Raw genomic sequence first — 21,685 nt, forward strand, 5'->3', positions numbered from 1 at the left:
TTTAATTCAATTTGGAAACCATGAATTATAACACTACATTGATGTAATTCTATTCTATTCTATTCTGTTCTATTCTATTCTATTCTATTCTATTCTATTCTATTCTATTCTATTCTATTCTATTCTATTCTATTCCTGCAGATTTCATTGCCAGTTCATCCAAGCACTCTTAAACAGATGAGTTAAATGTGACAAGGGACAACTCAACAGTTTCCGGCAGCACTTCCATCGACGACAGACTGAAGACCACGATCATGCGTGGCTTCGATTTGTGTTTATCCAGTTGGAGGGTCCCAACAGGACCGGATCCATCTTGGACCCACCTTGGAGGGGTGGGGGAAGAGGGGGAGACTGCCAGCCAGGTTGAGGGGAGCTGCATCTCCCCTCCCTGGCTAGGTATACTCCCCTTGAAGACAGGAGGTAGCGGCAGTTTTAATGGCTGCCCTGAAGACGGAAAGCTTCCGGGACTTAAGTGTGTGCTGGAGCGGTGAAGCAGTGAGTAGCATGTAAGTAGACAAAGGATTGGTGGGGGGGGGGGGTTTGACAACCCCGAGAAACAGAAGGAAAGAGCCCTTGTTTAAGAATGTGGCAGCGGCAAATGGAAAATAAGAGGAAATTATAAGGTAATTATAATTGGATTATAAAAGGACTATAACAGAATTGGAGACCAAATTTGGAATAAAATACAGAAATTGGCATTAAGTAGGCATTGGATAGAGTGCTGGATTTGCCTGGAATTGACTATATTTAAAAGAGCTAATGGTTGAAAACTAGCAGAATTAATACAATTGAAAAGAGAAAAAAACGTTGAAAAGTGGAAAGAGATGTAGAGTGCCATCTAATGGTTAAAGGCACTTTTTCTCTTATGATTTCATGGGAAAGTACTGGTTTTCCAAATGTGTGAATTAGAAATGAAATGAAATAAAAGACTATATTATAACAATAACCCCAGAAGCACCAAAAAAAGGGGGGTATTGCAGCAAAGGGACAAGCGAAGATAATATCTTGGGACTGTTTGGTGTTGATTGTGACAAGGAGTGATAATCCTACCAGCATTAAGGGTTTTTTAAGTCATAAGAAGTTCACTCTTCAGTTCTCAAACATCCAGTACTATGAATAATAATTGTTGTTTCCCCCTACAAATACATTTAATTGAGCAGATGTATCTTAGAAGATATTGATGTACTCAGGGGTGGGATCCGACCGGTGTAACTACCAGTTTGGTACTTTTACATTTTACATTTACCTGTTCTATGTACTCTATCTGTTTGCTGCTTTTCAGAGCAACCGGTTCTACAGAAGTGGACAGAACCAGTAGAATCCCACCCCTGGATGTACTGTATGTTTATGTGTTTAACTGAGTTTTATCATTTAATCTCTTATTAGTTGCAATGTTACATTATGTGTCAACATGACTCTAATTGTTTGAATAGATAGGTTACCAGATGGGCAATAAAGCCCATGTAATATTTTTGTAGTTAGAAAAACCGATCATATTTCTACAATACCAGAAATAATCAATTTTGTAGCTTGAAATGTGACTAGCAAAAGAGATTAAGACATTGGGGAAAATAATTCCAGTACTGTATCTTAAGTTTCTGCGTTCAAACCCTTCCCTCTATTGCTGCGCTGTCCACTGCTGCTGAGGTTTATAGCAATTAGCAGCCTAAAACTGACCAGAGCTTTTACAAAGAACAACTTCATCACTTTCAGATCATTGGCTCCAGCCAACCAGATGACCAAACCCAGAATGTGGCCTCTGTGGGGCCAGATACCAATTAAGACAAATAAATGATTGATAATGGCCAGCATGACATTCTAAGTTACATTTGGTTGGTCAACCTCCCCGTGGACACTGAAGAATCCTGGCTGCAGTTCCATACCTTTGTTTCCACTTCAATAATTAGGAGAAAACACAAGTCTGAAGCAGCAAATTTTAGCCTGATTTCCCCATCCCCATTACTTCCAAGTTTATTGTTTCTTCCTGATAGGAAATTCAGGCAGCTTTTGAACAAACTCTTTAAAAACAAGGTTCCACTAACAGAAAGAGGATGAAAAAAATTGCCAAATCTTTTTGCAAAGAGAGGGAGGGAAAAAAATGTGGATTATTTATAATGCCAAATGCTTTAAGGTCTCTTCACTCTGTCTGCAAACTGCCTGCTGCTTAGAGGCCACTCCAATATTTGATCAAGAGACTGGGCGGGCACCAAGCTTGGCAAATTGCAACTTGCACACACATGGTTTTTAGTACCCAGGAGGATCACACAGTCAAATACTGAAGCTCTGGAAAAAGGAGTCTCTGGGTATAGGTGAGTTGATTTTTGAAACACATATTTTGTAAATTAATAAGCAACTCTTGGCATGCTGCACCAGAAGAATAATTCTGGTTTCTTGTCATGGACTGGTAAAATATTAATCTTGGTGGTCAGCACAGAAATAAAATATGAATTGTATATTGAAAGGGTGCAAATGCTTTAGATGAAGAGAGACATTTTCACTTTGCTAATAATGGTGAGGTTTTGGGGAGGGGGGAATAATTTGCAAAATTCTTGGCAATAAGTAATGACATGAAATAAGCTCCCAATATTGCCAGACCCCCCATTCAATCTCCTTCCACTGAATGTTCAAATGGCTTTGGCTGCATTGTTAGTGTAACCATCTGCCTCAGATTATTGATGCAGATTATCAAATTATAGAGAGGAATTAACATTTAGTAAGTACTGAGTTATGACTAGAAATTATCAGAACATCTCAGGCAAGAAATCAGAATTTCAGTTTAGATTAATTAACTAAAATGTGTTCCTTTAGTCAGTATGATATAAATCTGATAGCTGATATAATTAGATTGTAGAAGGACACCTATAAGCAGATATGCCACAAATGTAGGATTGGAAGGAGAACTCTGCAAGAGAATCCTGCAAGGAGTAATTAAGTAGAGAAGAACCCTTTCTTAATACTGTTTTGAGGAGAGGCAGTCAATGTGTAGTTTTGTTTTGTTTTTTGATCCAAGCAAAATGTCACAAAATAGTATACAAATTTTCAAGTACTTTAATGTTCTTCATCAGGCCAGGTAGTAAAAAAAACTAGAGGTGAGAGGGGAAAAAAGATTAATGATAAAGCATTTGCATTGACCTGTGTTTTTTAACTGAAACGTTGAAGGAGGTGTGACTCAAAGAACCTGGAATTCAGCAGGTCACTGAAAGAAAGGAGATGATTCCTAAGAATAACTGCCTTCCAATTGCTAGGTGCTAATCTCTAAGTAGTAGTTCTCTGATACCCACATACTCACACTGAAGAGATTCATGAAGAATTCAGGCTGCACCAAGATAATTTTAGGTACAGCTAATCAGAGCAACTACATATTTAGGTGTAGCCTAAAACAAATGCTGGTTGATTATTTCCACCTCCCATGTCATGATGAAATGGCTTGAACATCAATTCACTGGTCGCCTCGTATGATTACCATGTAGCTTGACCAAGAATTATGAGGATTCAGAAGCTTGCATATAATTTTAATATTTGAATTGGCATTAAAAAAAGTTTCCATAAAAGGAATGTGCTTTTCCTAATGGCCAACACAGCAACCTTTATACTTTATTTTTCAATATGGACAGTAGTGGCACAAGTCCATTTTCCAAGCAAGGAGAGGAATGTCTTGTTTTTTTGGGCAAAGTGACACTGGAATGGTATGAGAAGTGGCAATTACTGAAAAGTTATTTGCACACCAAATTTCACTACAGCATACAGTCTAAACAACCTATGTAATTCCTCAGATATTGTTGTAAGAGCTAGTTGTATGTGCAAGCAGAGTCTATTCAGCATTAGTAGGAATCAGTGTAAAACAGATGCTTAAAACTAAGTGTAAAACTAAACTGAATAAAAAGCAGATGTAATAGGTCTAAGTAGCATTTTTTTGTGAAATTATATTTCTCTCCAAATAATATTATTCCTTTGCCTTTGAGGCTAGGCATCTATTGTAATTGTGAGCATACAGTTGTGAACTCTTTGAATCAAACAATGCCTTTGTGATTTAGTCCTATTATTATTATAATAATTATTTAAATTTTTAAATACTCTGTAGTGTGATTGTGATGTGGTGTTTGGGGCACTGTGCTGGAGTAGCTTTCAAATTTCATTGTATTCGTGGAATGCAATGACAATAAAGGTATTCTATTCTATATCCTTAGCATGTAGCTGTGTTGTGAGCCTTTGTTTAGCTTCTAGGGCTTCTGAAGGAATCAGGCCCTAGTATTTTTTTCAGTAGCTGAGTCTTATCCTTAATTTCTACACCTTTCTGTAGTTTCACAGCTGTCTAATTTCTCTCTGAGCTGCCTTGATTTTAGCTACCAACCTTATTTTCCAATGGGATGGAAAGCTGCAGTGCTGTTCTCCAGGATCACATGGGTGTATTATAAACCAATTCATTGGTTTGAGTTATGGTGATAGTAGGGATTGTCATGAGAGTTCTATTGCAATCTTCTAGCATACTATTTGACGGTACTTCTCCATAGAGTCTTGAGAATTAGTCTTGAGAATTGACTGAAGCTAGTTTATCCATGATCTTATGCTTCATATCAATTGCTCTGCTTTGTAATGGAAGGGGTGGTAGTGATGTTCCAATATCAGGTATTGGCTGCATATCCAATTGTTCTTCCTGGTCTCCTTCAATACAGGGTGTAATGTGTAGTTGGTCTATCTCAAATTGTGACAGCAATTTCCTCTTACATTATTTTGATACATTGGGATATAGGTCTTTTATCTGTCGATCGTTTCCTCAAACATTTCATATCTCCCTTCTCATTAAGTCTACTGTTATAATAGCATGCTATAGATTCCAGGATTTTTTATTTTGTCCATATATGGTTTGTTCCATAGCTCATTTTTCATGAGATTGTCTTCATTTGTCTTGATTTACAACATCTGATACAGAAATTAATCAGATTATGTCCAAATTGGCATAACTCTCTTAGTTCATGTCACTCCAAAGTAAGCAGGTATAGTGTCAGAACTGGTAATCCAGTTAGGATTCAAATCCTGGTCTCCATGTCAAGGGACAGTATCTAACTACTATGCTACCCAGCCGCTAGATAGTACACATACATTGGCATGTACACACACACACACACACACGTGTGTATGTGTATGTATGTGTATATGTGTGTGAATATATATCTATACACACACACTGTGTATATGTGTATGTGATTGTGAATATATTTACATATACTCTATAAAATATAAGCTGTATGTTATATGTTACATATTTTATATATATGTGTGATGTATATGTATGCATATTTATATGTATATGCTCGATATATTTTTTTTTTTTTGTAATTGTTTAAAAAGAAAAAAAGCAAAAGCGTTGTGAATATAAAAAAAAAAAAAAAAAAAAAAAAAATAAAATGGGTAATATGAAAAAAAGAAGAAACAAGACGGCAGGGGTAGGCCGATAACCCTCTACCCCCCCACAACCCCCTCCCAAACCCCCCCCCAAGCAGAATACATATACATGATTTGCTCTCTTTTCCTCTTTTTATATGGGCAAGAATGCAGAAAGCTTTATGATAAACTCTCTTGCCCAAAGATCAATGACATTCCAGAAATCTGATGACTGCCCAGCCAAATAAAAGTATTATAATAAAAGACTGTGTTCAATTAATCTTTGATTCAATTAACCATCGACTCTAGACAATGCCTGTACACTATGCTAAATATGTCTATCCACTGAAGCAGCCCCCACCCTACCACAATAACATATTGATATTTGTTCTCAGTTCCCCAAACACTGAGAAGTTCCAAGGACACTGTGTAACAGGGTCAGGTTTCCTTTGCAAGAAGAAATCATTGAAAATTTATGATACTTGTAATAATTCAATTTGTTTTCCACATGTTGAAAATAGTCGAAGCAAATAGCACAGCACTTTTTCCAATGCAAAAAAAAAAATCCTATATTTGAGGATATACAATAGAAGATCCCCCAAAAGTGATATCAACTCATTTTATGGAGCAGCCACAGTGTCTTCTTCATTCTCAGTCTCAAAATTCTCTTTAAACCCTTTTTTCAGTTTCTGAGATGAAATGTTCTGTCAACAAGTTTCTTTGTCATGGTGCTGGGTGGTAGAATGGATTTCCCTGGAATTGTTTTCTTCTGATGATAGCAAATTTATTTCTGTTTTCTTGAGAATTTCATGTATAATTTCAACCTTGCTATGTTTTCTATTGTATTTATTATTTTCTGGTCTTTCATATAATTAAATTCCAGTGTTTTCATTCTTTTATTCATCTTATAGATTTATCTGAAACTTACAGTTGAATGATGGGATACACACACACACTATAGAGATTGGAGTGTATATATAAATAGGAAATAATAAGGAATACATTGCTACAAATCATTAAGGTAAATCACTTAGCTGTTAAGTTTTTGTTGTTGTTTGAGAAAGCCATATAGATAGGATGGCAAGAAGTTGCCAACTTTTATAATGATGCTGTCAATCTGAACCTAAAGAAAAAAAAATTATAATGTATCATCTAAAATAGATAACCATCTTAGTCAAATGTAAAGTTCACCAGAATGCAATATTTTCATTTTTGTTGTTACATCTCAGGAAATGAAGTTTGGTATCAGTTAATAATTTTTATTTTTGTACACCGTTTTTGCACAATAGTGATTAGATGAAGAATAGTTTCTTATTCAAATGAGAAAGTTTCCTTTGAAATAAAATATAATGGGGAAATAATCCAATAATATAATGTGGAACTCATATAATTTCTGGTATTATGGGATAATAATTTCCATCAACCCCCAACCAGTACACCAATGATAAGGGAGGCTGAAAGTTAACACAGATCTCCTATCTTTAGTCAACTCAGATGACAGTTTTATGAGCTTTCCGATATAAGTAATTACCTAACATGACTTTTTACTCTAGATGCCAGGGAATTCCTCAAGCCAAGGGAAGAGTAGTTTCTCTAGTTATTAGCACAAAGGAGCTGAAATATATTTTAGTTCTAGTGACCATAATTAGGGAGAGAACGAAAGTCTGTTTCCTCACTTCATTCCTTTAATGCTATTTTTTCTCAATTGTCTTAAAACAATGTTGATCTTTTCAAATGTCCTTGCTATTTTAAGAAGCCTTTTTGTTGATTTATACTGGTCCATTAGCTGCTAACTGGCTAATTTAAATTCAACCGGCATATCAAAGATTTATTAATTAGATTTTCCAAGGTGATGCCTTACATATGTGTGGATTGTCAACTCACATAAGTCAAATTGGCAGGGGTGACAAGAACATTGATATAACTGGTAATGTAAGTAACATGAAACTAATTGTGTTCCTTAAAATGCTCACTTGGTGAGGTTGCCAAGGTATTTTAAAGACATTTAAGGTAAAAGATGCTGCACACATGAAATATTTTTCAGGGTGAAGTCTACTTGCTTTTTGGGTGGTAGAATGAGGTTGCAATACAAAAAATAGAAGGAAGACAAAACTGGATGAGTGTAGTTTTTTTAATTGAATTTAAATTTATTTTAAACACAATTCATATCATTACAATTTGTCTACCTAGTTTCTTTTTGTTACACTAAAAATTCCAGTGCTTGAAAGAAGTATTGATCTGTACTCCAAATCCCAAGAACCTCATATTGTGCATCCCTCTTTTATTGGTATTCCTACCAATATGAAATAGAAGCTCAATCCTTATTGTTTATAGCATCCTATATTGCAATATTCCAACTAGGACCATACATTTGGAATTTATTTTTATAATAATGACATGTGATCTGAAAATGGAGGACACAGACATCAATTTGTGGTCAAACTTATCTTCATTGCTCTCCCTGGTTTCTGTAGATATAGTAGACCAATTAAGATGGTCCATCTCAGATATCTGATACATCCAAATTAGTTTTCCATTATAGTTCCACCTTGCATCTGGTTGCCAGGTAGAAAAAGAAAGTGGCCGAGGTGTTGGATGTAATTGCTCCTGAGGGGGTTTCCATCAGTTGCACATCCAGGGATCATCTTTGTTTCCAAGGAACTCCAGGAAATTATTGATTGAAGAGAGTTACAATGTAACGATGAAAGGTCAAATCCTATTTGCTCTTTCAGCTATAACCTCCTGTGTTGTGAAGCCTGCTTAGGTCTCTGCACTTACTCCATCCATAGATTTTCATTCAGTGGTTGTGTCCAGGATAGTTCACTCCCTAATACAGAAGGCTGGTGAGTTCAGCTTCTTAATAGGCTGTTTTGTTGGTCTACACAATCTACACTGATAAAATCATAGATACGTATATGGAAAGACAGAGAATAAAGAAGATAAACAATGAGGAAAGTTCAGAGATCAAAATTATTTTCTCTGAGAATTGGATAGACTACAACACCATGTTCTGTTTCTATCATATCCAGTGTGTCTGTGTGCATGCATCAGTGGTGGGATTCAATTTTTTTAACTACCGGTTCTGTGGGCGTGGCTTGGTGGGCGTGGCAGGGGAACGATACTGTAAAATCTCTAGTCAGAGGTGGTATTTGCCGGTTCTCCAAACTACTCAAAATGTCTGCTACCGGTTCTCCAAAACTGGTCAGAACCTGCTGAATACCACCTCTGGCATGCATGTAAAACCAAGATACTGAGAAAATGATTTTAGTTTACTCTTCTGGGAAGGATCATTTTTAAAATACAGTCCTAATATACAAATTGAATATGGTATTCCCAGAGGTCATCTCTGCAAAGAAGGGAATTATATATTTCTCAAAGGTGGTTTTGACTGGAACAGTTTATAAGCCTTGCAAATTGAAGTCTCTATGCCTGACATTAAAAGTCTAATAATTGATTTTATTGATTCCATAAAGCTGGCTCAGACTAGTAAGTATGAAAAGTGTCTATGTTTAACTCACAAATTATCTCAGTCCCTTTTATACATATTGGCAGCTGCTAATTAGCAAGGAGTTGTGGTTGTACAGTGGTTAGAATGCAGTATTGCAGGCTAACTCTGCTCACTGCCAGGACTTTGATCCTCACCATTTCAAGGTTAACTCAGCCTTCCATCCTTCTGAGGTTGGTAAAATGAGGAGCCAGATTGTTGGGGGCAATATGCTAACTCTGTAAACTGCTTAGAGAGGGATGTAAAGCACTGTGAAGCAGTCTATAAGTCTAAGTGCTATTGCTACATGGCTTTGTTTTCCTGAGTTAATATCTTTGATGGTTGTTTTTTCTCTCTCTCTTTTTTACTTACTCTTTATAGGTTAAACCAAAGTTTGCGGCACAATGCACTGGGCTTCTGTTTTGATCCTAGTTGGCTTCTGTGGAATATCCTTGAGCCAATATGATGATCAGTACGAGGACATATTCTGGTTACAGCAATATTTACGCAGCCAATCTTCCTACAGCTATTCACCATATTATGAAGATGAGATTCCCCCATATTCTTCTTATTCTTTTGAGCCAGCTGGATCCTATGTCGGAGAACCTGTCCCTGAACCACCTGTTTCTAGGGAGTGCCCCCAAGAATGTGAATGCCCCCCTCATTTGTCTTTTGCCTTGTATTGTGATACTCGCAATCTTAAGTATCTTCCATTTGTGCCTGCTCGGATGAAGTATGCCTACTTCCAGAATAACCAAATTGTGGCGATCCAAGATGGAGCCTTTGACAATGCAACCAACCTCGAGTGGTTAGCACTGCATGGCAATCAAATAACCAGTGAAAAAGTAGGCAAGAAGATCTTTGCCAAGCTCAAGAATCTAGAAAGGCTGTACCTTGACCACAACAACTTGACCAAAATGCCTCACCCCTTGCCACAATCACTGAGAGAGCTTCACCTGGCTTATAATCAGATCTCCAAGATCCCATCCAATGCCCTTGAAGGCTTAGACAACCTCACTGCCTTGTATCTCAGCCACAATCATATCCAAGAAATAGGATCAAATCTCAAGTGGTTAAACTCTCTGATCCTTGCAGATTTGAGCTACAACCAGCTCACAAAAGTCCCTGGTGGGCTTCCAAGCTCCTTAGAACAACTCTATTTGGAGCACAATCACATAAATACAGTTCCTGATGATTATTTCAAGGTCTCCCCTAAATTGCTGTATGTACGAATGTCTCACAACATCCTGACAAATGAAGGTCTCTCCTCAAATGCTTTCAATACAAGCAGCATTCTGGAACTTGATCTCTCTTATAACCAGCTTCAGAAGATCCCACGAGTCAGTACAAGCCTTGAAAACTTTTATCTTCAAGGGAACAAAATAAATGGTGAGCTTTCATGTTCTGAACAGTGAGCTATTATGGGGTGGCATTGAAGCAGGATAGACTGGGTGGATAAGCTGTTTTGAAATGTCAACAGCTAGGTAAAAAGGATGTCAGCTGCTTTCTTGGATGCAATGTTCAGAAATCCCTATACAATTATCCCACCTCTGCCTCCTTAATGGCTTTTCCTTGATAAAATCAAAGATGGAAGAAGTACTAGGAAAACATGGGAGATTTACAAATAAAAGAGAGACTGGAGGTTACTAGACAGAGGTGCAGTCTAATTTTGACATGAGATAAGGCTTGCTATTTGAGCAATTGAAATATGTCTCAGTTGTTTCTTGTTAGGCAATGAATAGAGAAGGAAGGTTACTCCCAAACTTCCAGCTGGGAGAAAGTGGTGCCTGAAGCCTGATGCTTTCTTCCTGAGAACTCACAAGATTCTCACAAAGCAGCCTGAAGAGAAGAGGGGGCAGAGAGAAAGACACAGAGAGAGAGGGGGAGGGAGGGAGGGAGGAGAGAGAGAGAGGGAGGAGAGAGGAGAGGGAAGAGGGAGAGACAGAAAGAAGAGAGAGGAGAGAGAGAGAAAGAGAGGGGGGTTGGCTGCTGATCGTGAATAAAGAGTGGGCATCCAGCAAAGCTGCTGGAAGCCCTTGAAAACTGACAATCAAATTGACTTTTCCCTGTACTATAAGTTTTTCTTTCCCATATGATAAAGAGGAAGAAAAGGGGTCAGTTCTCTCATATTTAGACAGAAAGTACCTAAAACAATCTGGAACAGTTTGGGGGGTGTTTTAAAACAGATTCATAAGGATAAAGTTCTCACTCAGAACTCTTTCCCTCTTTTCCTTGGGGAGGGGGAAATATTTTCTCTTTGATTAGTTCCTGTTTTGGTCAAAGCACAAAAGTACAGGAAATTGAAACCAGAAAGAAAGCTATGGATCAATTCCTCTCTTGGTTTTTCAGTTTAGGGAATATTCTATGTTCTCCAAAGTCCGCAGGAATGCAAATGAGATTTACACCAGATTATGAATGTGTTAAAATTGCATTGGTTTTATGTCTACTTGCCTGGGAATAATCCTTACTAAATTCAGATGGAGCTTTAAAATATGCATGTACAGAGCTCTCTTAACTATTTTGTAAAATATTTTAACAGCATCGAAATTCTGACTGGAATAATGTTTTATAAGCTTGATTTAAAAAAGGATTTTTCTAGAATGTTTGGCTCTGTACAAATGAGATACATACAACAGGTGAAAAACAATAATTTTAAGTAGGAGAAAATATTTGGTTAAGTTGCATTCCAAGCTTAGTGACAAATCCATCATAGCCTTTCAGTCTCTTGCATCCTCTTGAAGAAGAGACAGCAGTCTGGCTTGTTTTAATTATTTATCTCTAACTGACTCTAACATAAGGTTATTTACTACTTTGCCTTATAAAGGCATGTCAAGTATAGCTTCATTTACTTGACCTCTGACCCCTGAGAGGTCAACCTCTTTTTTCCACTGCCCAGATCATCTGGACAAAAGGAACCGTTGCTGTTCCCCTCTTGCTAATTCTAAGTTCTGTCCCACTGACTCCAGGACAACTAAAATAACTACCCATCCCACCCCCCACCCCCCCTGCAAATTAGCTTTAGTACTTTGCACTGGATCACTGGGAAGTGAGGTGTAAGAGAGAGAGAGGAGTTAGTCTTTCCTGCTACGAGACCATCCCTGCTCAGTTTATGTGTATAAGTTTGAAAGCTTATGAGGGAGAGAGAGAAAAGAAATCAAGGGAGAGAAAATAAACAGTATATTAACAGATTTAGTGTGAGAATGGAAGTAAATAAAAATGTGTATATCTGTGAATGTGAAATCTGAGTGCGCAAGATCCTATGTTTTACACATAGTGTATGAGATTTAATCCTGTCTCTGTCCAGTGGAATGCAGCCCAATCACATCATTACCCACTCCTGTTATATTGGTAGGCGGATAAGCTGATATAAGCCATAAATTCACACAGAAGGTGAGACAATCTGAAGCTTGAGTTTACCGAGTCCCATTTTATCTAAACAAAGGAGATTATGGCATATTCTTAGTGTAATTAGTTGATAAAGCAAGACTTGAAACTAATTATGTACTGTAGAAATCAGTTTACATAGGAAATGTAGTTTGTAACAAATTGTATTCAGAAGCATTTTTATTCATCAGGAAGGACAAAAACCTGAAGCAGAATATTCTCATGACATGCAATCATATTTTACAATTACAGATATCCTAGCATAAATCATAGCACAACCATACTACAATTTTTGGTCATTTTAGAAAACCACCTTTTAAAGACTCAATGAGATAGCCATTACTAAATCATAAGCTGATGACATAATTCAGACTCTTCTTCTAAGGAGAAGTCTATAACTTCTAACCAGTGGAACTTTTATCCACAATTTGCAGGTAAATTGAAGATGGGGGGACATTTTATATCAGAGGTCTGTCCGCACCAGTCCCTAGCAAAAATCCAAAATGTAGCACAAGACATTGACAAAATCTTAGCTGTATCATTAGAATTTACCAAGATCTCTTATTAGATTTTCTCCCTTTTTTTTTTTACATTTTAGTGGGCTTGGGAGCTGAGTAGGCACTCTGATGCCAACCTCTGACTAAGCTTTCATTTCCAGAGTGGCATCATCTCTGAAGTAAAGTCATTTTGCCCCAAATCACTTGGGAGTTATTCCCACGTCTTTACTGATTATGAATTTCAGACAAATTAACTGTGCCCTTTTAATTTTTCTTGGTTCTCACTTGTTGCATTTATTTCTGTACATATGTGTAATTTTTATTAAATATTTTTAAAAGAAGTTGGAAAACTAATACAACTAAGAAAAAGTAAAAAGAAAAACCAGAGAAAGCCAAAAGTGCAAGAAAGGGAAAAACTAAAAGAAAAATAGAAAAGAAAGAAAAAGGATACAAAAAATAGCTTCAATTCATCTTGAAAGCAGTAATAAGTACAATTCTAAATTTGCCTCTTTGTCTATGGTTATAACGTATCTCTCTCCTTTCTCTAATGTAGTCTACCTAATCTTCAATTCTGATGCCTTGATGTCTATTTATGTCTTTCCCGTGAGCAAAGAAGTTGCTTCAGCCATCTTGGCAAGTTCTACTATCTTTCCAACTATTCCTCCTTTATCAGTAGTGCTGATAGTCTTCATCTTTCCATCTTACAATAATCTTGCTGCAGTTGTACTATAGAAAACAAAATTCATGACTTTTCTTCCAACTGCTTTCCATCAATCCCAAAAGAAAAATCTCTAGTCTCAGTTGTATATTAATCTTTAAAGTCCTCCGAATCAGTGTGCCTGTTGTATTTATCAAGTTTACTCCTGCCAGGATCTTAAAAAGGTATCATCAAGTCATGGAGAAAGTTTTCAAAAGTTTCAAAACTCTGACTCTATGTGACAGACACTTAAATTGTTTCTCCCTCTTTATTGGACTCCCTCATTTTTCTAGGAGTTCTGTAGTAAACCTTTGAAGTATTCTTAACTTTTTTTTTTTCTTAAGACAGTTTGCTTTGTTTTTTTCTTCCCCCAAGTAAAAGAGAAAAACAGCAGAGCAAGATGACACAAGAGCAAAATTAGTGTTGCATATAGACCTGATAGTTGCTAGGCTTTTAAGGTAAAGCTTTTATCTCTCACGCAGAATCTTTTTATTGTTGTTCTTTTGGCCTCTCAAATGAAAATAGTCCATTTTCTTTCACCCATTTTCATTTCAACTCATCTGCAGAGTTCAAACTATAATCTCATCTGAGGCACTGAATTGAAAATTTGAAGGCTAGAGACAAAAAAAAATAGTTATTTCAGAAGGATGAAGGCATTTTGAAAACAGCGTATACAGTTGTCCTGCTGCAAATACTATAGGATGCTACTTTAGATTTGGGCAAACAGGCTTTGCAGGCAATTTGTTTCTAAAACCATTTGGCCCAAGGCCTGTAATACTGCAAAAATACAGCAGTGTACAGCAAGTCAGGTTCCAAAAGCTCTCAGCTCTCTTTAAAAAGAATGCCTGCTTCCCATTTCTGGCCTTTTCCCAACGCCTGTATATCACTGGGTGCAGCAGAGGCTTAACAGATGGCATGAGTTACTATTCTACTTTCTCTGGTGGTCCTGTAGCAACATGCAGAGCTCTGTGCATATGCCGATGAGTTCTAAAATAACAGCAATTTGATACAGTAGAATTGAGGACTTGTTCCAGTGGTGTTTTTACACACCCCATTACAGTTTACTATGGAAGCGGGGGAAAAATGCTCTACTTCAATCTGTCGTTATATAACAAAATGAAGTTATGTTAGACGCCCATAATGTTCCCACTCTGGATGATTGCTGCTCCTCCTTACATTTTACCTTTTAAATATGTTCATAGTTCTAAATGTTGCAGGTTTGACATGCAGCTAATGGTTTTCCTTTTAGAAACTATGCAGCCATCATGTAGCCAATGCGGTTTAGCTACCAAATGACATTTAAAAAGCAGAGCTGGTATTCAGCAGGTTCTGACCAGTTCTGAAGAACCAGTAGCGGAAATTTTGAGGAATTCAGAGAACCAGCAAATACCACCTCTGACTGGCCCCGCCGCCATCTATTCTCTGCCTCCTGAGTCCCAGCTGATTGTCTGGGTCTTCTTTTGTTGCCCTGCATAAGAGAACAGAGCTGGAAAGCAGGTTAGTGGGGTGGGGAGCAGTGGTGGGATTCAATTTTTTTTATTACCGGTTCTGTGAGCATGGCTTGGTGGGCATGGTGTGGCTTGGTGGGCATGGCAGGGGGACGATACTGTAAAATCTCCGTTCCCACCCCACTCCAGGAGAAAGTTACTGCAAAATCCCCTCCCCTCCCCACCCCACTAACCTGCTTTCCAGCTCCGTCCTCTTGTGCAGGGCAACAAAAGGAGATCCAGCCAATCAGCTGGGACTCAGGAGGCAGAGAATAGATGGGGCCAGGGCCAGTCAGAGGTGATATTCCAAACTACTCAAAATTTCCGCTACCGGTTCTCCAGAACTGGCCAAAACCTGCTGGACATCACCTCTGGTGGGGAGGGAATGGGGATTTTGCAGTATCCTTTCCCCTGCCACACCCACCAAGCCATGCCACGCCCACCAAGCCACGGCCACATTACCAGTAGTAAAAATGTTTGAATCCCACCACTGATTTAAAGGGCAAGTGAATTTTCCAGGCCATGGCATTGGTTTATCTTCATCAAACCATAATGAGGCCAAGATGGTTTGACTATTTGTAGAAAATGAAAGGCTAAAGATCTGTAAATCATGTGGGCAGTCCTTGACTTACAACAATTCATTTAGTGACCATTCAGGGATACAAGAGCACTGAAAAAAGTGATCATTTTTCACACTTGCAACTTTGCAGCATCCCCGTGTTCATGTGACCAAAATTCAGACCCATGGCAACTGGTTCATCTTTATGATGGTTGCTATGTCCCAGGGGTCATGTGATCACCTTTTATCACAAGCAAAATCAATGGGGAAGCCAGATTCACTGAACAACCATGTTACTAACTTAACTGCAGTGATTCACTTAACAACTGTGGCAAGAAATGTCATAAAATGAGGCAAACCTCACATAACAAATGCCTCACCTAACCACAGACATTTTGGGCTCAGTTGTGGTTGTAAGTGGAAGACTGCATGAAAGAAGTATTTCATTCTTCCTCATCATTACCATCAACAACTAATATATTTTTTTACATAAGTCAAATTTGAATGTAAAAAGAGTAAAGCAGAATTAACCTACAGACTGACTGATTTTATACAACACGGGATTGGGGATTACAGAATAACAGAATAATAGAGTTGGAAGTGACCTTGGAGGTAATCTAGACCAACCCACTGCTCAAACAGAAGACACTATATCATGTCAGACAAATGGCTGTCCAATCTCTTCTTAAAAACCTCCAGTGATGGAGCACCCACAATTTCTGAAGGCAAACCATTCCACTAATTAATTGTTCTGTCAGGAAATTTCTCCTTAGTTCTAGGTTGGATCTCTCTTTGATAAGTTTCCATCCATTGCTTCTTCAGATGTTTTGGAGAATAGATTGTCTCTCTCTCTTTTTCTTTGTGGCAGCCCCTTAGATATTAGAAGACTGTTATCATGTCACTCCTGGTCCTTCTCTTCATAAGACTATTCATAAAGGTCGTCCTTGACTTACAACAGTTCGCTTAGTGACCTTGAAGTTACAACGGCACTGAAAAAAGTGACTTATCACTATTTTTCACACTTATGATCGTTGCAGCATCTCCATGGTCAGATCATCCAAATCCAAACGCTTAGCAACTTATTCATATTTATGACGGTTGTAATGCCCCTGTATCATGTGACAAGCAAAGTCAATGGGGAAACCAGTTTCACTTAGCAACCATGTTACGAACTTAACAACTGTAGTGATTTACTTAACAGCTGTGGCAAGAAAGGTTGTAAAATGGGGCAAAACTCACCTCATAACTATATTGTTTAGCAACAGAAGATTGGGGTTCAAGTTAAGGACCATCACCTGTAATCCTGTGAATTCTAGTCCCACTTTAGGCATGAAGACAGGGAGGGGGGTTGACCATGGGCCAGTCACTCTTTCAGCCTTTAGAAAGAGGCAATGGCAAATCACTTCTGAAATCTTAGCAAGGTAACTAACTGCAAGGACTTGTCTACCCAATTACCAGGATTCCAGATTGATGAAGAGTAGAATCTGTTTCAAATAACTAGGCCTTGGATTCCCTCTGGCTGCTTAAAAGGAGCAATGCAACTTATTCCCTCCAGCATATATCTTGTTTATCAATCTGCCTTGGAAGCCTTCAGAATTTCACTGTAAGAACAATCACTTAAGAATGGCAGATAAAAAAACAAGATTGTTCTTAAAGAGCTTCTGAGTTGCTTTTATTCTTCAAGGCCTCTGTGATCTTTGGGCAACACAATACATATATCTCCCAATTACCTATAACATTTTTAATGCAGTACTCATCAACATTAATAGTATAGCATAGGTTATTGATAGATTAAAACCACAATGAGATTCCTGCCCAGATAATTTAAAAACTAAAATCCAATCCAAAAAGAAAATAGAAGAGATGGTAAATAAGAAAATAATAAATTATTTGAAACTCTGAGGTTTTTTTTTTCATGGAAGTAGTCTAATAAAACACTGCTCCCATAATATATCATTTGAAGTTACTCAATAAATTATTTATTTCTCCCCAGAACCCAAGATAATCTCTACACATAAAATGGCTTTTCACTGACAGCTCCAAAGCCTGAATGATGTCCATTTCAATTTTCAGGTCTTAAAGTAAAGCTTGCTGGTTTTCCTTTTTCCCCTTGGTTTATTTAAATAGTTTTAAACCTCTTCTGACCCATTGTCATGATACTTTCTTTCAACCTTGGTTTTACGTGGATACCTTTTCATTAGAACACAACCTATTACTAGTTTGACAAGTGATAAAAATGATCTTGGAATAATATCAGTGTTTTTTAATCTTGGCAAAGATATCTGGACTTCAACTCCCCATATTCCCTAGGTGGTCTATAGTGTGGCCATGAAAACATGGCTAAATCCAGGTAGTCACTAGGAGTCAATTTGACTCAAAGGAGATTTTGACTTTTATATAATGTGAAATTGGATTTAATGACCTAATGGTCCTTTCTAACTCTTTTGATTCTATGTTCATGATAAAAGCCTCCAATTAAGTTTAACAATGATGCTTATATATATTACAGACATATTTCATGAATTTTGTGCTACTTTAGTCACCTGTAAATACAAATTGCTTTGAATAGGTACATTGATACCATTAAAGGAAAATGGCACAGGTGGGCTTTCATGATGAAAATAGTGGTAGAAGAAAATTATCCTATTTTTTGGATTTATAAGGGCATATTAGACAATTTAAATAATTTTTCTATGATATCTATGGAAATGTTTTAAATGTTAATCTCCTAGCAGCCTTCAACTTTGCCACTAGAGATGCACTGCTTAGCCCAATAAAATCTGGATCAGAAATGTTATTATTACATTAAAAATAGAGCTGCCATATTTGGGCTGAAAATGTCAACCTCTAGATGGCAGCAAAGATATACACTGGCCTCTTTTCTGCCATCTGATGATCATCCAGATATGTGCAGCCTAGATCTTGTATCAATACTTAAAAGGCAAAATATAGCTCATGTTATATTTGTTGCTTGTTCAATCTCTACCCAATACATAGGGAGACTAGTAATACCACAGTTCATAATACCACTGTTGCCTTGCAGACCTACTGGACCTCAAAGTCTAAAATACCCCAGAGAATGTCTAAAATCCATACTGACTTAGGGAATTTGGGGGCTTAATCCAACAGTTCTGGAAGGCATTAGGTGTGGAATGCTGATTTATGTCTTTAGAGTAACGGAAGCCCCCTTTGAACTCATTAATCCCTGAAGTTACATAGGAGATCCAAGCTAATGAGATTTGTCTCTGTTGATAAAAATGTGATGCATAACTCTTGAGCTACAAAAAAGAAAATTGTAAATGAGACATAATTCTTTCTCTTTGTCCTCAGAATTCACCATCAAGAGTTTTTGCAGCTTTGTAGACATCATGAATTTTTCCAAGCTACAAGTCTTGAGACTGGATGGGAATGAGCTCCGTCGCAATCATATGCCCTCAGATGCCCCACTATGCCTGCGGTGGGCCAATGTCATAGACATTTAACTACTACACTTGCTTCTTTCCTTAGACCACCTCCATCATATGAACAAGGCCAAATACTTCCTGCAATCCTATGGCACAATGAGGATTCTTCCTCACTTTTTTTACTGCTTCATTTGACTGAGCTTTTGCAGTGGTATAATGTAGGAAGAATTGGTAACCTGAATGCAGAGCTGTTGTTTATAATAGTCAATTCAGTAACAACACATAGGCCAACCAAATCTTTGCTTACCTCTTTTCTACTTTCTCTGTACTGTGCTCTCCTTTTTTCAGCAATCACTTACCCGGTTTTTATGACATGCCGTTGAATGGTGCTCATTCTCTTTGATGACCAGTATGGAAGTATTACTCTTTACAAGCATTTCAGATGTGTAGCATTAGAGATTCAATGCCAGCTAGGATACCTTTGGGATTTAGTTTTCCATATAGCAGGACTGCAATGAAAAAATACTGTAGCATGTGTGTAGTGGGATTGGACAAAACTAAATTGAAACAAAATGAAAACAGATTAAAGGGCTGGCCACCCAGCAAGGAACAATTAGAAAGATTCATTCAGGAAACAGAAAAAAGCAAAACCAATGGAGAAAACAGTAACAAGTTAGTTGACAGTATATCTCTCCAGGTATTAGTTGCCAACTAAGTAGCATCATTTTGTTTATTCTTCTTTCTTGTGCATTAGTTTTAACATACACAATACAACAACACACATTACCAGTGAGGAATCAAAACTCCAACAAGCTTAGCAACACATAAAAATTGCATATTGAGCTATACATCAAATGTCACCATTGTGTTTCCAAACCCTAATAGATGCTTGTCATTTATAATAGTCATAATTCAGCCCCCAGAAAGACCCAAATATAGTTTTGTATTTAAATAGTTTTCAACAAGACCCTTTCTCTCACTTTTTTTTTTCATTTTTATTTTGTTCTAATGCTCCTATTTAATCTCTTAATGTTCTGCAATCATGCTGTTGTAACAGAAGGACTTTAAGTAATATCTCTGCCTCAGATTTGGAGACTATTGCACTTTGAGAGATTAAAAGGAGTAACAGAGCCTTCAAACCTCACATTTTCTCACAGTTTGAGAGCAGCCTTACATGAATAGAAAAGCTTCACTCATATCACATCCTGGAGGGGTGGGAAGAAAGAGTATCCTTTTCATTTTCAGGAAAAAAAGAACATTTTACTATGTAAACTTCTGATGGCATTGAGCCCCATTTGAGGCTTCCTACACACTGCATATTATTAACCTTTTCCACAGCCACCAGGTTTTTTCCCCCTTTCTTCTGTTATAGTGGAATGCAATTCATTACTCAATGCTTTCATCATGCATATTTCATATTCCGTTCCATGTGCTGCTTGAGTGCATATAAGCAATGCTACTGCTTGAAGGCATGTTTTTAGATAGTGATAAAATGCAGTGAAAACCATAAGCATTAAAATGGTTGGTAAGACTCAGTATCACTCAAGCAAGATATTTAGGACTGAGGGTTTTAGGCTTGTACTACTTTGTATGCTCCCATTTCAACACAATAATCCAATAAAAGGTGCATCCTAAATCCTTGTTATAATAGCATTGCTTTATTGGTTCCTGTAAGTCTAATTACATTTGCTGTAATTTGTTTGCTTGACTGTAGAACTGCCTGTGTTAAATTTCATGCATGTCATAGTACCAGCTAACTGCCATAAGAATCTATGGTGCTTTCATCTATTATCCACTGAGTTCTTTAATTTCCCATAAAATTCATGGAGGGAAAAACAAGAACAAGGAAAAAGTAAGGGATCTAGGGAGATTATGAGATGCTCAAAATATCATCAAAACCTTTTCGAATATGTAAAATGCATGCGGATAATATTTTTAAAATGTAGATACATGAACTGTAGATACCATTATTGTTCAATAAAATCCTTTTCATAATTGCATGGAATGACTTGAAAACTACCAATTGTTGAGAGGAAGTCTGAAACATCTGGTGTTAATGAGTAATTAAGAGGAATTAAATCCACCATGGAAACATTTAATGCTGCACTTTGAAGGAAGGTGTCTGCATGGCTATTTAGGGGAACAGATATGTTGATTTAGTGAATGGGTTCAGTAAATTAAACCAAGATTTTATAAACCCTGATTTGCTAGGTTCACATATTGCAAGTGTTTAAAAATGGCCAGGTTCATACGATATGTTAAGACACAAACAGGCACAAACACAAAAACTCTATTACGTTTGTCTCAGAGATCAGCAACTTTTCCAAGCAGACACCACCATCACATAGTACTGCAAGCACCAAATGATAATAAAAGAAAAATAACAGCTGGAATGTTGTGAGACCTTATATGACAACCCAGGTACCATTGTGATTATTGGGAGATTTTTTCTCTCTCCATATTTTGGTATTTTGTGGACTCTGCATTGAGGTATCATAGATCCCAAAAATGCTTCATTTCTAATCTGATATATTTGCTTAGCTATTTCATTCTTTCCATCCAGTTGGGAATTAAATTAATGATCACCAAGCCTAAATAAGAGAAATGTTGTCATTTGTAGGAAAGGCTTTCCTCAATAATATGTTCTGGGGAAAGCACAGGTTCTGCTTCTCATGCTTTTAGCATTGATATTTGACTGCCAAACTGGATGGTTCAAGGCAGATAGATCTTATAGGGCAGGGGTGTCCAACCTTGGCAACTTTAAGACTTGTGGACTTCAACTCCCAGAATT

The 21,685-nt window shown here is 37.3% G+C and overlaps 1 protein-coding gene across 1 annotated transcript; it reads left to right on the forward strand.

Moving 5' to 3' along the window:
* The first annotated feature begins 2,169 nt into the window (after nucleotides 1-2,169).
* On the forward strand, nucleotides 2,170-20,530 carry FMOD (fibromodulin). The gene is made up of 3 exons (XM_026676871.2): nucleotides 2,170-2,309; nucleotides 9,248-10,255; nucleotides 18,821-20,530. Exons 2-3 carry the CDS (start codon nucleotides 9,271-9,273, stop codon nucleotides 18,970-18,972), a joined length of 1,137 nt encoding a protein of 378 aa, XP_026532656.1. The 5' UTR covers nucleotides 2,170-2,309; nucleotides 9,248-9,270; the 3' UTR covers nucleotides 18,973-20,530.
* Nucleotides 20,531-21,685: the final 1,155 nt, after the last annotated feature.

This window comes from Notechis scutatus, chromosome 3 (assembly GCF_049901735.1).
Source record: "Notechis scutatus isolate UNSWTSFEM ecotype Mainland chromosome 3, rNotScu1.2, whole genome shotgun sequence".
Lineage (NCBI taxonomy): Eukaryota > Metazoa > Chordata > Lepidosauria > Squamata > Elapidae > Notechis > Notechis scutatus.

What these genes read in the sequence shown, in the direction of transcription:
- FMOD (XM_026676871.2), top strand. Translation starts at nt 9,271, where the DNA reads ATGCACTGGGCTTCTGTTTTGATCCTAGTTGGCTTCTGTGGAATATCC. An exon ending in TCAAGGGAACAAAATAAATG is followed by an intron (nt 10,256 to 18,820) that starts GTGAGCTTTCAT and finishes CTTTGTCCTCAG; the next exon opens with AATTCACCATCAAGAGTTTT.